This window comes from Nicotiana tabacum, chromosome 9 (assembly GCF_000715075.1).
Source record: "Nicotiana tabacum cultivar K326 chromosome 9, ASM71507v2, whole genome shotgun sequence".
NCBI lineage: Eukaryota > Viridiplantae > Streptophyta > Magnoliopsida > Solanales > Solanaceae > Nicotiana > Nicotiana tabacum.
In genome coordinates this window covers 35,101,085-35,116,658 of record NC_134088.1, presented here as the reverse complement: position 1 = coordinate 35,116,658, position 15,574 = coordinate 35,101,085, and the positions used below count along the sequence as shown (strand labels likewise).

At 37.8% G+C, this 15,574-nt stretch overlaps 1 protein-coding gene across 1 annotated transcript; it reads left to right on the top strand.

The window, feature by feature from the left end:
• The first annotated feature begins 284 nt into the window (after positions 1-284).
• Positions 285-11,491, top strand: LOC107815055 (putative glucose-6-phosphate 1-epimerase). Its single transcript, XM_075221613.1, has 9 exons — positions 285-628; positions 2,291-2,365; positions 5,698-5,754; positions 5,838-5,998; positions 6,091-6,231; positions 9,386-9,479; positions 9,573-9,672; positions 10,097-10,345; positions 11,095-11,491. Exons 1-8 carry the CDS (start codon positions 521-523, stop codon positions 10,309-10,311), a joined length of 951 nt encoding a protein of 316 aa, XP_075077714.1. The 5' UTR covers positions 285-520; the 3' UTR covers positions 10,312-10,345; positions 11,095-11,491.
• Positions 11,492-15,574: the final 4,083 nt, after the last annotated feature.

Sequence of the window (15,574 nt, the reverse complement as noted above, 5' to 3'; positions counted from 1 at the left end):
GTGTAGAGGATGCTGTAGACACCTTTGCTCAATTTTATTCTTTGGCAAAAAACAATTCATTTCCTCTTTTCTATTTACCACATCCCAAATTAATTTTGTTTTATTAAGTTGTTACATTTTCATAATTTTTAAAGAAAATTCAGTATTTTAAATTTTTTATTTGAATGATTATGGTAATATATTTATTTACATAATAGGTGGAGTAGTAAAAATCACAGAAAAGAAATTCTCACGGTACCAGGGCCCCACTATCCTCAAAAGAGACCCACCCCCTCCAAAGATAATAAAGTTAGAAGTGTGTGTGTGTTTGAGAGGTGGGGTTGTCTTAAACGGAAAGAAGAAGAAAAGAGATTTGGTATATAACAGTAGCAGAAACTGAAAAAGTTTTTGATGGAAATAGACTAGAATAATACTAAATAAATAAATAAACATAATAAGGGAAAGAGAAAGAGAAAAAAGGTATATTGTATTTGATCCAGAACTAGAAGGGGTTGTGGAATTGGGTAAAGGCATTTAGGGGATGACGTCTTCTACTAGTAGTGAGAAACAGCCATTAGTGGAGTTAACGAAAGGCGTCAATGGCCTCGAAAAGGTCCTTCTCCGGGAGGTTCGCGGCAGTTCTGCCGAGGTACATCGCGTTTTTTTAAAATGTCATTTTCGTTTTTTAGTGGGTAATGTGTAGATTTTGCGAGAGATCTTTTCTTTTTCTTTCTGGGTCATTCTGAATTAACTTATGATTTATTGGATTCTTACTTGTTTTCTTTGTGGGGAATTTTTGTTGTTATAAGGAATACATGTTTAATTTCTTGAATCTTAGTGGTTTTTGTGTGGATTTTGTGGGGTATCTTTGTTAGCTTTTCATTGTCATTTTTTTTTGGTTTGTTGAAGTTTAGCGGGTAATGTTTTGATATTTTGAGAGATCTTTTCTTTTTTCTTGTTCCGTGTAATTGGGTTTCTGTGTTATTTTAAAAAAATTATGATTTCTTGAAGTTTAGTGGTTTTATGTATAGAATTTCTTTTTGATCTCTTGATGTTCAATGGGTAATATGTAGATTTTGTGGGAGATCTTTCCATTTTCTTTCTTCGTGTAATTTGGTTTCTGTGTTATTTTGGAAAATTTGTTATTTCTTGAATTTTACTGGTTTTATGTGTAATTGGGATTTTTTTTTGTTTAAGGAATACATGTTTTGATTTCTTGAATCTTAGTGGTTTTCGGGTAGATTTTGTGGGTATCTTTGTTAGTTTTTATTGGGTCCCTTTTTTTTTTTTTGATTTGTGGAATGGTTTATCTTTAAATTTATGTGATGTTTTGGTATAGATAGAGATGGGTTTTGTTTTTAAAGTATAGGGTTGGGAATGGGGCCATTAGGGTGAGGATCTGAATCTGTGTAGCAATTCAGTAGAATGTCGATTGTCATTGTTTGAAATGCTAATATGGTTTATTTGGCATTGCTTTAGTTTTTGCTTGTGTTTGTTTGTGTATACACTGGAGAAACTCACGTATTGGGCTTGTTATGTTGAATTGGTTTGAGATGAACTGATAAAACCTTCAGTTTCTGAAAGTGCATGCATCGGTAGAAACCCATAAAGAATGGATTACACTTAATATAATATCCCCTTTTCCAGCCAGTTGGAGTGGCTGCCGTTTTCAAGTAGTTGACTATTGCGTTTGAGCTTTTGATGATTAAGCAGTGTGGCTTTATTGGAACTTGAAATGAAAATGTTTTTTCGCAACATTGTTGGGTGTACTTTCAAATCAAAACCAAGAGGATTAAACCTCTCAAATCTCTAGGAGAGCGAAAGTGTAGTGAAACAGATTGTGTACCCCAAGATATGCTCCGCACTTTCAGGTTTCATTGAGCAACAGCCTTGCTCCTTGTGCGTATTCTTACATTTGTAGTTATTATTGACTCGCATAAGCTTGTGAAGAGTAGTCAGGGAAGGTATATATATACTGTATACGTTAAGCTGGTGAATGGCGTTGCAAGATTTCGCCTGACTTTCCTCCATTTCTTATTACTGACTTGGTGTACAGAGACCTATGTCTTCTGTTTGAATGAATTCTCATTATCAGGTTTTCCTTCTGGGAGAATCTCAAGCATTCTGTTTCTTTTTTTTTTTTGGGGTGGAGGATTGGTTTTTTTCCTGTTTACAATATGCAAATTTTTGAAGTTTTTATAAAGCTCTTTTGTGTTCAATGTGTCATTATAATTTTTTCTGCACTCTTTTATATGCTTTTAGCATTTTACTTTAGTTATCAACATCCCTTCTTAAGTGTCCTCCTTTGCAGGTGTATCTCTATGGCGGTCAGGTGACATCTTGGAAGAATGATCACGGAGAGGAATTGCTCTTCGTTAGTAGTAAGGTATTTTTCATGTTGTACCTTCTTGATGGAATATTCTGTCAAACAGCTATTACTAAAATGACTTTCTGTTAGTTTCCTATGTATTCTGACTGCTACTTTTGAAATACTTATGGATCAATTTCTAAGGCAAGGTTTTGGTTGGTGGAGGGAAAGCTAATTTCAAGAATTTCTGGAATATATTGTTACATAAAATTTTTTCATCCTCTTCCCATTGAGTGAGTTGAAGAGTTTCCTCCCTTCGCTGACCACCTTTGACCTATATTTTGGGCGGACTATCCAACACATGGTTCTATGAGTGCCAAAACATTTAGCTCTTGTGTTGGTTGAACATGCTGAAAAGATCAATTGCTACTGAGACCTAAAACAATACTTAGTAGTTAGTTACCTGCAGCCTGCAGGAGTAAAAGGGTTTTCGAATCTGGAGATTGTCTTGCTTCTTCAACCTTAGTGGAAACATTAACAAGTTTATTCTGCTTATACAAGTCCTTTCCCCTCTGAATGGTTTGGGAGATTTTAAATAGGGCATGTACGTTAGCAGATCAGTGAACATAAACAGTTGTCTACTCGTTGGAAAAATCACTATACATATTACTTCTATATTACATGGAACCTCCAAAACCTCTTGCCGTGCACCCGTGTCAATCCAATACAAATTGGGTGTGGTGTGGGATATGCATCAGGTTGTCAACTCACCTGGGGTGCAGAGGCTGAAACCATGACCAAGAAGTGTAGCTTGGTTGAATTTATTGTTTCGATTTGCTTAGTTACATTTTTTCCCCGATTTGTTAGGTTTTGTGTGTATACATATATATGCATGTATTTATGTATATGGATATGTACTTATACACACTTCTCTCTTAAATCTTCAAGGCTGTAAGCTTAGGTAGCGATGGGATCTATTCATACATATGTGTATGTATACACCCATGCATACAGAGATATGTGTATGTAATGTGTATGTGTATTATTTATACATACGCACACACAATGATCCTTTTTAGTTACATCCTTAAGGTGGTAAGCTTTGGCAGTTGTGAGAGCTGTCCTTATGTTGGTAAACCTACAAAGGATCGGATTAGCCCGTATTATCCGTAGTTTGTGACGCACTTTTATTTGGACCTAATAAATTTGAAGGTAAAGCAGTCAAGCCCTCTCTAAGTAAAGTTGCTCTAAGTTGCTCTGACATGGCAGTTTAGGTGCCGCACCTGTGTCAACACGACACTAGTATGGGTGTGGGTATGGGATCCGTACGTGATCTGGTCATAACAATTTTGGGTACTTTGACCACGACGGACGAAAAAATTCGAGACGAGATACAATTTGATTCCCGTAATCAGAACCAAAACTAGGTTAAAGTTGAAGAAAATAGCATACCTTATCTAGAAAATCAATCCTTTACTTATCTACAACTTGAGAATAAAAAAGAAATCCATACTTTACAAGCTATACATAAATATTCCACAAAATTTCTCATAAATTAGAGATATTTTTATTTTTTTGAATTATTTTTAGCCGGATCTCCCCGCACCCGTATCCGTACTAGGATCCGTATCCCCGAATCTTAGAATTTACATCTCGAAGGATCCGACCTCTAGATCCGCACCCGTGTCGGACATCCGCACTGGTGTCCAAGCAACTTAGAAGTTGCTGCCCTTTGGGGATTGAAAGTGGCACTCTATCGCAACAAGACAAGTTGATGGACAAAGTTTTGCCTGGGGAGGAATTGTTTTCTTTATGTGTAATGTATATATTTATCCACATATGGTATCTTTGTCATTCACATGAATGTATTAGAATTTGCTGCTACTGTATGGATATCCTTATGGAATAAAACAATTTATTTATACTTGGGTTAGTCCAATGAATTTTCAGTTAAATACTTTTATATTACACACTATACAGTTATTACTCATATCTTAGCACCACTACCTGCACCAGTGTTTTGGAGAGCGAGAAGCGGAAAAAAGCGAGGAGGCTTCGGGGAATCGCGAAGCGAAGCACGCGCTTTTTTCATGTGAAGCGCAATTTAACACATAAATAAAAAAAAATTAAATAGGCATAGATAAATGACCAAGAACTCAATAAAAATAACGTATTAAGCAAATGTTTCAATTCTTAAATCAAGAAATAAATAATAGATTTGGAAAAAACAGCAGAAATTTGGAAAAAACAGAGCACAAGCATAAATTAGAAAATAGGGCTGAACAGAGAAATGAGTTCTGAAAAAAATAGAAAAGAAGAGAACAGAGGAGAGGAGTCGAACCAGTGAACAGTGAAGAACAGAAAATAAAAAAAAAACAGAGCACACAGAGAAAAACAGAGCATAAATTAGGGCAGAACAGAGCAATAAAAACTGAAAAAAATAGAAAGAAGAAGAGAAAAAGGAGTCGAACAGTGAACAAGCGAAGAAAATCAGAAGAGGAAGTAAGTTACCAGTTTCAAAAAAAAAAAAAAAAAAAAAGAATCAGAAGAGGAAGAGAAGAGAAGAAAGAACTGAAGAAGAAGAGAAGAAGAGAAGCTTACTCGAACAGTGTAGTCGTCGCCTTGCAGCAGAGAAGCAGATGTCTGGAAGTATTGTGCGTAAGTGTATTTGCAAGTTTTCTTTTTTTAAAAAAACCCTAGCAGATAGCTGGACCTCGCTTAAGCGAGCTTTTCTGTGCTTTTTTCATCGCCTTGCTTCTTGCTTTTTAGCGTAAAGCGTGCGCTTATTCATGTGAGTCGCGCTTTATGGCAGAAAAGCGCAGGTCAGTCGCCTCGCCTTGCTTCTGCGCTTTAAGCGACAAGCGTGCGCTTTTAATAACACTGACCTGCACTCCTGACTGTATCCCTGGATCTTATAATTTAGCTGATGACATCCGACTTCCATATCTACACCTATATTGGATACCTCCACCTGTCTTCAATAGATTGTGTTGCGGATGTTAATCTGATTATAGTGGACTTTGTTATGGACATTAAGTCAAGCCAAATTGTCTTGGTTTTTGAATGAGATGGGGGTTGTGTAGAATTTGAATGCCTTCTTTTGTTTCGTTTGTATAACCCCTTTACTTGGGGTAGCATATCCTTGGTGCCCATTCCAGTACAAGTTTTCTATTTACCTAACTAAAAGAGAGGCGAAAGAAAACGTAAATCTTTGTTTTGAAGCACAATTTGAACTTTCTTCTTGCTTCCTTTAATGCTGGCTATAGAACCATGTCCTGCCACAGACTTCACCTAGTAAACTGTCATGTAACAATTTAGTTGGGCATGAGCTTTTTTAATTGGTATAATTGGATGAATATGACAATATATGTTTATAATTTTATTACTTTTAATCTACTACAACTTCGCAGGCCATTTTTAAGCCTCCGAAAGCAATTCGTGGTGGTATTCCTATATGTTTTCCACAGGTATTTGATTTTGAAGCATCTTCTTGACTTTGCTATTTGTTGCTCATTTTGGTAACAAAATATGCTGCTTTCTCTTTGCAAAGTTTGCAAATCGTGGCTCTCTTGAGCCGCATGGATTTGCCCGAAACAGGTTTTGGAGCATTGACAAAGACCCTCCTCCATTTCCAGCAGCTACTTCTTCAAGGGCTTTTGTTGACTTGATTCTGAAACCCTCTGAGGAGGACTTGAAGATCTGGCCTCACAGGCATGGATATATACTGTCAATATACATATTAGTCTTTTATTAGGCTTCTTTGTTACTTCTCTCTCCTTACATGGATCAATAATCATTTTTAGTTTTGAGTTCCGGCTGCGGGTAGCTTTAAGTCCCAGTGGAGATTTGATGTTGACGTCTCGAATTAGAAACACCAACACTGATGGAAAGCCTTTCTCATTTACATTTGCGTATCACACCTATTTCTCTGTTTCAGACATCAGGTATGTTTACCAATGTGGTTTATATTTTCTTCTTTGTTTTTCCTCCCAAGACTTGTTCCCTTTCGGATTCTGAAAAATTCACAAACTTAATTGCAGGTAAAATGACTGATATATTACCATGATAACTAGTGTTGTCTTTGTATTTCCATGAAAACTCGTGCTTGGTAATGAAAAAGTTCAGCGGGAATAACTATGGGATTATTTTTACGAGGGAAAACATGATATGGGTAGATTTACTAATTTGAGGTATCTTTTTCTCTTTCACCTTCACTTATGTTGGAGTTTCAAAGGGGACAGAACGTCTGAGGAGTGATTCCGCGAAATGTCTTTTTATAATAATTATTATCACTTGCACTGATTTTGGTTGATGTAGGTAAATATGAATATTATATGCTTTTTAGGAGTAAATAAGGATTTTGTATATAATATAGAGATGCATCAAGTCAGTGCAGGATTAACAAAAAGGTTAGCCCCTTATATAACAGATTACTGTTGAAACAAGCTAATGGTTCCTATTGTTGTTTTTTCAATATATTCGTATGTCAAATTGCAGCAGAGAGCTAACTGAATTAAGCATCTATACTTCAACATATAACAGGTGTAGCTTTACCCTCAATGCACCTCTGGTCCCATAATATCATGAAACAAACACAAGCTGGAATCGATCTCAATATCTGCATATTACTTTACACAGTACCTCAATCCGTAAATACTACTAGTACTTTTCTTTACCTTTTCATCAGAAAAATAAATTCCTTCATACCACCTGCTGGCTCATGGAAAGGTTAGCAATCTCAAGGATACCCACTTCATTGAGTGAGTCAAACTTGTTCCAGGCAGTTTCCCACATCTTACAATCTCCAGAACTTCTCATTAACAAAAATGCCGTTGGAATGAATTAATACCAAATCTTCCGCTCTTTGTTCTGTTATTTTGTTCTGTTATTTTGTTCTCTTCCCTAATGGACAAAAGCATATGTAGTACAATTTCTATCCTAGCATGATAGATGAGGTGAGTTAAAGTAGAAGCTTAGTAACAAACTTTGGAGTGTAGGTGCATAGAGACCGTACATGGCCATCAACTCGTTGGATCTGTCAATGATTTACTTGCAATACAATCATACTCAAAGAAGCTCCCTTATTTGTTGAAAAATTAGCATATTATATCACTAATTTGGTCAATTCAGAGGTTCTGCAGATCATCTCTTAAAATGCATGCCCCTCCCAGTATCATCTTCTAGTGTTTTTAAAAGTGGAAAGTGCAAAAAAAAATAAAAAAAATGAGAAGATTACTGGGCTCTAATGGAGAAGCAAGAAGCTAAAAGCATGGTTCTTCCAGATGAAGTGCAGAATTTTCAAAAGCTACAAGAATTACCTAATGACCGATAGATCTGAATGAATGTGTGTAGATATAATGATGGTGACGGAGTACATGGGGGATATGGTTCTAGGAATGGGGAAAGGATATTCAAAAGTTCGACTTAGCTTATGAGTTAATTTTAGCTAACACATTTTAAGAAAAGGAGGAGGCACACTTGATAACATATATTATTGGAGATGACCATAGACAAATAGACTTTATCTTTGGCAGATATTTGCAGACTGGAAGAATAGGATTTGCATACTAGAAAAAAAAAAGAAAAAGTTATTGCTTAAAGAAGAAAAAAAGGAAGAATTAAAGAAACATAAGTAGTAGAAGAAGAGGCATTACAAACTCGAGAAGAAAACAAGGACGACAAAGAGAATACTGAAGTAAACATGCAAATGAGGCTCAGTACTCAATAACATAATGTCCTTTTTCACCCTTCCTTTCTTTGTTTATTTTTACATCTTTCTTTTGAATAAAGTTTCCGCTTTTGCCTTCTAAAGCGAGACTCAAAGAAGCAGTTGTTTCTTTTTGGCGTCCAATTCATGTCTTGGATTACTTCACTTGGGGGCCTTGGGTATTGACTATTAGCTACCTAAGCCTTAAATCCTTCTGTCAATGGTGAATCCTTGGTTCACAACCAAATCAATGCCATATAGGTTTCTCTTTGTACTTTACTAGCGCACACTTCTACATGCGCTTCACATCGCTCAGGAAGCAACAATCCCTTGCTTTATATCCCTCAATCAGTTTAAGCTATGAATCAATGGCTTTTATTGACACTGCTGTCTCTGTCTCTACACCTCAATTAATAGTTATGCGCCTCCTCCGAACCAAGTACAAGAAGCAGGCTAAGTTCCCCTCCTCTTATGGTGTAGTCCGTTCACTCATTTGAAACAGTGAAGTATCTAATATTCACCTTACACAAAAACATTTTGTAATGTGACATGTCTGAAGAAAAGCATTTTTTCAATTTATAAATTGTCTAAAGGAATGTGTTAGCAAAGATCTCTTAGATGCTTCTCACTAGACGCCATTATCAAAAAAGGAAATGTTTCTGAGTGGACTTATAGGTTTGTAGTACTTGATGCTTGATGTCTGGTCCTCCTAGATAAGTGCAATGAAAGTTGTACTAATGCTCTTGTCAGGTTCGGGATATAAAAAGGGAACCTCCTTAATTATTATTTTAAAACATGGTTTTAGTATCGGTTTTAGAATTTCATGTTCTGGTAAACTTTTGTAAGACCTAAATTTATGTTTGGAATTCTCTATTTATGCATAGATCTTGTACAGAATATTTTTCCGACCGTGTGAATTAATTTTACTTATCTTAAAGAGCAAGCATAGAGCTCAGGGGAAAAAAGGAAGAAGCTTTAGCTCCCCTTGCTCTTCTTTTCTCTCAACTGCCATCTGGTCTCTCTTGCTATTACGTAGCCTCTTTTTTTTTTTTTTTTTTTATCATTAAACATTAAGAATAAAGAACAGAAACTCTTAGGCTTGTTTCTTCATCCTCATCTTTTCCTCTTTAAGTTTTTAGTTTTAAATTCAATTCATGATCTGAAAAGGGGAAGGGGGGATGTTCTGGTCGCTTTTACCTTTCAGGGAGGTCATAGGCATTTTTAAACTAGAGAAGAGGTCTATTGAGTTTTGTTAACCTGGGGAGGAGGTCTAAATAATGTTCCAAGTTTATAGTGACCTGCTAGTTAAAGGATAAAAACATTTCTAAGACTGAATTATCCCGGGGTTGATCTTTGAGCTCTTCACATCATTTCTCCTTTTCTTTTAACAGTGAAGTCCGTGTTGAGGGGCTAGAGACACTTGATTATCTTGAGAATAAGGAGAGATTCACAGAGCAAGGCGATGCAATTACCTTTGAGTCTGAAGTAAACATCTTATCATTTAATGCTTCGACTATTTCCTTGCATTGCTTGGCACATATCATTTGTTTCTTATGATGTTTCTGCCGTGTTCATTAGGTGGATAAAATATATCTCAGTACTCCCACAAAAATTGCGATCCTGGATCATGAAAAGAAACGAACATTTGTGCTCCGTAAGGATGGGTTACCGGATGCAGGTAATTGACAATCTTCAGAGCTTTCCTGTGGGCAATGAGTTTCATCTATGTAAAGAGTAAATTGGTTTACTGATTGCTGATTCTCCTGGGATAGGAACCAAATATATGCATATTTTCCTGGTTGCAATAAGGGAAAAGTCATTGTTTTGTGCTTCTTATGGGTTAGGAGTACATTTTCACCCATGTCAGTCTTCGTGAAAGAGTCACTATTTTGTGCTTCATATGGATAAGAGCTTGATCTTCTCAGAACTCTTTTCCTCCCATGCCATTCTTTAGTATATCTTGACAAAATTGTTCAGGCATGTAGAAACTCAACATTTGTAGAACGTAGGAAGTGGAGTATCCAGCATTTTAAACTGTTCACTGTAGTTCTTTGGCTTTTCGTAATGGAAGGTAACTTCTTTCTGTAATTTCTTCTTCCCAGTTGTGTGGAACCCTTGGGACAAGAAGGCAAAGGCCATGGCTGATTTTGGAGATGAAGAGTACAAGCACATGCTGTGTGTTGAGGCTGCGGCAGTGGAAAAACCTATCACTTTGAAACCCGGTGAAGAGTGGAGAGGAAGACAGGAACTTTCTGCTGTTCCATCAAGTTATTGCAGTGGCCAGCTTGACCCAAAGAAAGTTCTCCTTGGCAGCTGAGAAAAGTTTTTTTGCTGGTTTATATTGTGTACAGGTACATTGCTGATTCAATATCCAGTCTCTAGTGTTCAGCAATTCAATAACTACTAGGGAATCATCTGAAACATAATCACAAAAAACATATAAAAGCCGTTTAACAGCAAAAAGTATTAAAAGAGGAAAAGGGATTATGGAGCTTCTTCTTTGGTTTGTGTTTGTGTGTGGAGGGGGGCTCGAAGAGGAACACGTTAGGTGTTGGGTAAGAGTAGTTGCGTTAGATGATTTTGAGGGTCATCAATGTAAAGCTTCTTTGGTGAGGAAACTAATAGTAAAGAGCAGCACAACTGTATCAGACATCATATTCGTTGATGAGTGATGTGTTCTAAACAGAGAGCTCTTCTGTTGATCTATTTTTATGAACTGCGGTCACTAGCTTCCCATTCACTTTTATCATAGCTGTTCATATTGTTATCAAGTTGACAATAATTGAGAGATCACAGCATCATTACCAATTCGTCTGGTATCTTCCATTTCAAGAGTGGGGAATGGGTGCTTTCTCAAAAAAAAAAATAGGGTGGGGAATGGGTCTTTATGCTAAGAAAAACAGTTTCAAAGCATTTCTTGTTTGTCTGTACCTGAAAAGAAAAGAAAAAGAATCGAGGTGTTTTTTCACATATGCATTTATTTGTTGTAACAGGAAAATAATTGGTTTCTTTTCCCTCTTTATCGTTGTCTGGTTGTAGTTTAGTGTTTTTTTCCCTACTTTTCCAGTCCGTGAGGTTTATTACTTGTTTGCTTCTGCAGGTGCTTTGTTGCAATTTATGGTTGAAGTGCAACAGCGACCTCTGTCCAAGACCCTTTACTCTCTCCTTTTTACATTTTCCTATACCTTGGGTTGGAAGGTGAACTTCTCGAGTAGCCAAGTTGTTGAATAATACTTTGTTTACTGGTCAAATATTTTGGTGCCATTTCGGTTTTAAGGAAGATGCATGGTCTAAGACAGTTAACAGGATTATAAACTGTTCTCATAAACAGGTGCTGTGATTCTTCTGCCACACTAGTATACTGTGGGTCAAAATGCCTTTTTTTGGGCACTTTAAGGCCTCCTTAGAAGTTGATCTAAGTTCTGAAAAATCCATAAAAATGTATATATAGAACATACAACTGGATTTTATGTTTATCCTATATTTCTTGACTTAAAGCCTACTTTACTTGATCTTGATTGTATTTTACCAATGGCTTGGGACCAAGTACTGTGACTTAAAGCCTACTTAGTGGCGAGAGCTTGCATATCCTGGCATCACGGGGTGAGTCAGTCTTGGCTGAAGTCCGCTGTACCTCAATGTGTAGCATGTTTGCAAAGTAACCCATTATCAACTTTTTAACCCTGATAATGCAAGTGACTGTCTGAAGTACATCTTACGTTTATTTTTTGTTTTTATTTTTCTTGCTTATAACAGTAGTATCCGGGCTAGCTAGCTTAGGAGTTCCTCGATTATTCCGCTCATCTTTTACTAGCATGGACGTATAGCTTTGCCCACTAAGGTTTTGAATCCTGGTATTCCATGGTTGAGTCACTTCATTGACAATTTGGCCAATGGCATGTAGGTATAGTCCAAGCCTTATGACAAATAAATACATGTCTTCGCCTGGAATTAAGATAGACGGATGGTATTAAAACCCTGTTTATGACATGGATACTACCGACTTCAAAGAAATTTACTCCAGACACTCCCTCTCGAGTTCAGTGTGATATAATATGTATTTTACACTTCATCTTCCGGGGAGATACACAAACGTGGTTGGCTTACCCCTCTGCTTCCTTTCTGCTCGTCGTAGCTGATGTGGAAACGCCAAGAAATAACTTGAAAGTGCCATCTAGTATAAGCAAATAAAAAGATGGCATCTTTACACAAATAGCTTGCCGGATTCATTGTTTACTCTTTTTTAGTCGGTATACATAGATTATATACTGTATTAAATAATATTATATACATATTATACATAGATTATGCATATATTATATATCCATTAGCTATTTTTAATTTATGCGATTGGGTGAGCAGTTGTTTAGGTTAAGATTGTGACTTCCTTTCTTCTTCTCGACTTTCCCGTAAACGATTGCCCCATCTTTTTCTTTTTGGTTGTCCAAATTATGTGACTGTATAATTTGAACTTCATGACTCACTTCTATTCTTTTTGATTTTATTCTGTTTTTTTTATGACCGAGAAATCTCGTAGAGCCATTAGCCCTTGGTTTAAAACATAATGAACAAAGGGCCCGCCCCTCTATCGTTCTTCACTTAAATACAAGGCTTGTGTCAAGCAGGGTTCGTATAACTTTATTCTTAATCGGTCATTGCATGGGCGGATCTATGTAGATGGTTGGGGGTGGCACGCCACCCGGATGCTCGGGTAAAAGTTTATGTGTGTGTATGTGTGTGTGTGTGTATATATATATATATAGATAGATATTTTACAAAAAATACGCTATATACCAAAAGGATGGCACCCAGAGTAATATGTTGGCTCTAGGTGTAACGACCCGTCCGGTCGTCTTGAGCTCTAGCGCGTCGCTTGGCGGTTTGAGGTGTTGGGTAGCTTCACTTCATATTTTATGACTTGTATGCGTAGTCGGAATCGAATTTTGAGAAGTTCAGAGTTGATTTGGATGGAAAATTCTAATTTCGGAAGCTTTAAGTTTGAAGAATTGACTAAGGTTTGAATTTTGAGTAAACGACCTCAGAATCGGGATTTGAAGGTTCCAATAGGTTCGTATGATAATTTCGGACTAGGGTGTATGTTCATGTTGAGTATCGGGTGGTTTGGAAGCATTTCAGCGCATATTATGGAAAGTTGGCATTTTGGAAGTTCTAGAATTTCATAAGTTTGGTTTGAAGTGGATTTTGATGTTATCGATGTCCGTTTGGAGTTTCGAGCCTTGGAATAGGTTTGTATCGTGATTTGTGACTTGTGCGTAAAGTTTGGCGTCATTCCGGAATGTGTAAGTGTAATTCAGACGCGTTCGGTGAAGTTTAAAGGTTGGAAAGTTGGAAGAAAGGTTTTTGGCCATCGATTCGTAATTGTGATGTTGTTTGACGTGATTTGAGGCTTCGACTAAGTCCGTATCGCGTTTTGGATGTGTTGGTATATTTGGATGAGGTCCCGGGGGCCTCGGGTTTGAAATAGATTAAAAACAGAATGGAATTCGGATTTGAGGAGATGCTGTTGCTGCTGAAGACTGGTGTAATCGCACCTGCGGAAGGAGTGGCCGCATGTGCGTAGGGGGTCGTCGCAGGTGTGATTTTCGTGAAGAAGGTTTGGGGGCACAAATATGAGGGAATTTCCGCACCTGCGAGCTCACAGGTGCGGGCTGTTGGACACAGAAGCGGGAAGGGGCCTTGGGCTGAAGGAGCGCAGAAGCGGAGGAATGTGTGCTATATTTCGCCTTATCGATTCATGCGCAAGTTTTGGGAAGACTCAGAGTTTATGCTTTTTGTGGATGTGATGTACAAGAAAAATAATTTATCTGGTTGCTTCTTTAGGAGTGTTCATGTGCCTGACAGAGTACTAGAGTTTGTCTTATATTCGGGACCAAGTCAGAGTGGGTGACTCTCAACAATGGTTCTAATGGGTTCGCTATATGGCTGAAGACCGGGATTTAGCAGTAGAGTGTGAAAAATACTTGGGGAATTTTCTATGTTATCATCGGGTCTGCGAGTCAGTATTGGAAAAATGGGAGACACAATTTCGGATGGGCAGGGGAGAATTCAGGTGTTCAGAGTAAGCTGGCATTATCTCGGTGTCACCTGAGAATGGTGTTCTGTGGAAGAGGCATTGTGTATTAATTTGCGGATTCTTGATTTGCACTACAAAATTTGTATAGTTGGAGGTGTGGATGTGCAGACTATGCTACGTGGTGCGAAAGGTCGTGGGAGTATAACCCACAGGAAGACCGTATAAGTGTAACATGTTAGTTACTTGATTGTTAAGGATTGAAACCAATTATGAAAATCATGGTACTATCGCTAATGTAAGAGTTTATGCTGGAAGGCACTCTATTCCTTAGTTGTGGACTGTGGGGGGTTGTTCCGGATTGGACGGCTGCTCGTGTGTGTCATGAATAGGGCCATTGTGGATCCTTGGAAGGTTGTGGCCCAGTGTGGTATGATTAGAATTGGCTTGAGGTCCGTTGGTGGGTCTAATGTGAATGTGTACTCTACATCAAGTCATATGTGTTCATTCGACATAACATTGCTTACAGAGGAGTCTTCGGGCATTGGATGTTATTCCCGTTGCCAGCTATTCCATGTAATACTCTATTGTGCCAGGTGGGTTATGAGACGGCTTGATTATTTGCACATGTGTTGTGGTCCCGTGTAGCTTGTGGTATTATATGAGCGATGGCTCTCTAGATGCAGGTCATTTATTGCACCTTAGTCGTGCTTGGGTTTTGTAGCGTATGGCGCTATCCGTCTCCCCAGGTTGTATTTTTGCACTTGGCTTGCTTGTGGTCGATATTAGGGTATTTCGTAGGTATAAGCTTTATGACTTGATGGGTATTTTCTTATTTATTGTTAAGTATGGATCGGGTGGCACGCCGCCACGAGTATATTGTTTGGATCGGGTTGCACGCCGCACCAGTGAGATGTTGAGTATGGTTCCCTATATCTATTCTTGTGTATTTTGTTTCTCATTATGTGAGAAAGGTTCGTAGCATCTGTTCGACCGTTTTATTCGTTACACGGGCAGGGTAATTCTTTTCCAGAGTTCGTTCCTCCTTATGTGTCATATTCAAGTTGTGGCTTGTCGGCGCATTGATGGCATCATATGAGATCTTGGTCAGTGTTTGAGGTGGCTTATTGCCTGAGCAGCTTGTACTGGGTGAGACGAGATTATTGGACCTGAAATAAGTGCAATCAGATTTATATAAGGTATATTAAAGAGCAAATATCGTTATTCAGTTCAAAATGAGGTAATGGTTTTTGTCAGGAGGAGAGACTCCATGATTTGTTTATTCGGCAGGTGGTTATGAGTTTCTACATATCTCTTTCGTCGTGGCACTGTTGCGAGAGTTGGAACCGGGCTTACATGTGTTATGAGGTGTATTGCAGGCATTAGATTCGTAATATTTCAGCTATTGTGGTTGGAGGATGCTATTATGGTCAAACGACTTATGCGGTGCATGGCGTGATTTCAATGGAGGAGCATGATCATGTTGATACAGTGTGTGGTGATTGATGCGGTGTTCGTATGTTAGAATTGGGTCTCATGGAGATTTCCG

What these genes read in the sequence shown, in the direction of transcription:
- LOC107815055 (XM_075221613.1), top strand. Translation starts at nt 521, where the DNA reads ATGACGTCTTCTACTAGTAGTGAGAAACAGCCATTAGTGGAGTTAACG. An exon ending in TTCCTATATGTTTTCCACAG is followed by an intron (nt 5,755 to 5,837) that starts GTATTTGATTTT and finishes CTCTTTGCAAAG; the next exon opens with TTTGCAAATCGTGGCTCTCT. An exon ending in GGATGGGTTACCGGATGCAG is followed by an intron (nt 9,673 to 10,096) that starts GTAATTGACAAT and finishes TCTTCTTCCCAG; the next exon opens with TTGTGTGGAACCCTTGGGAC.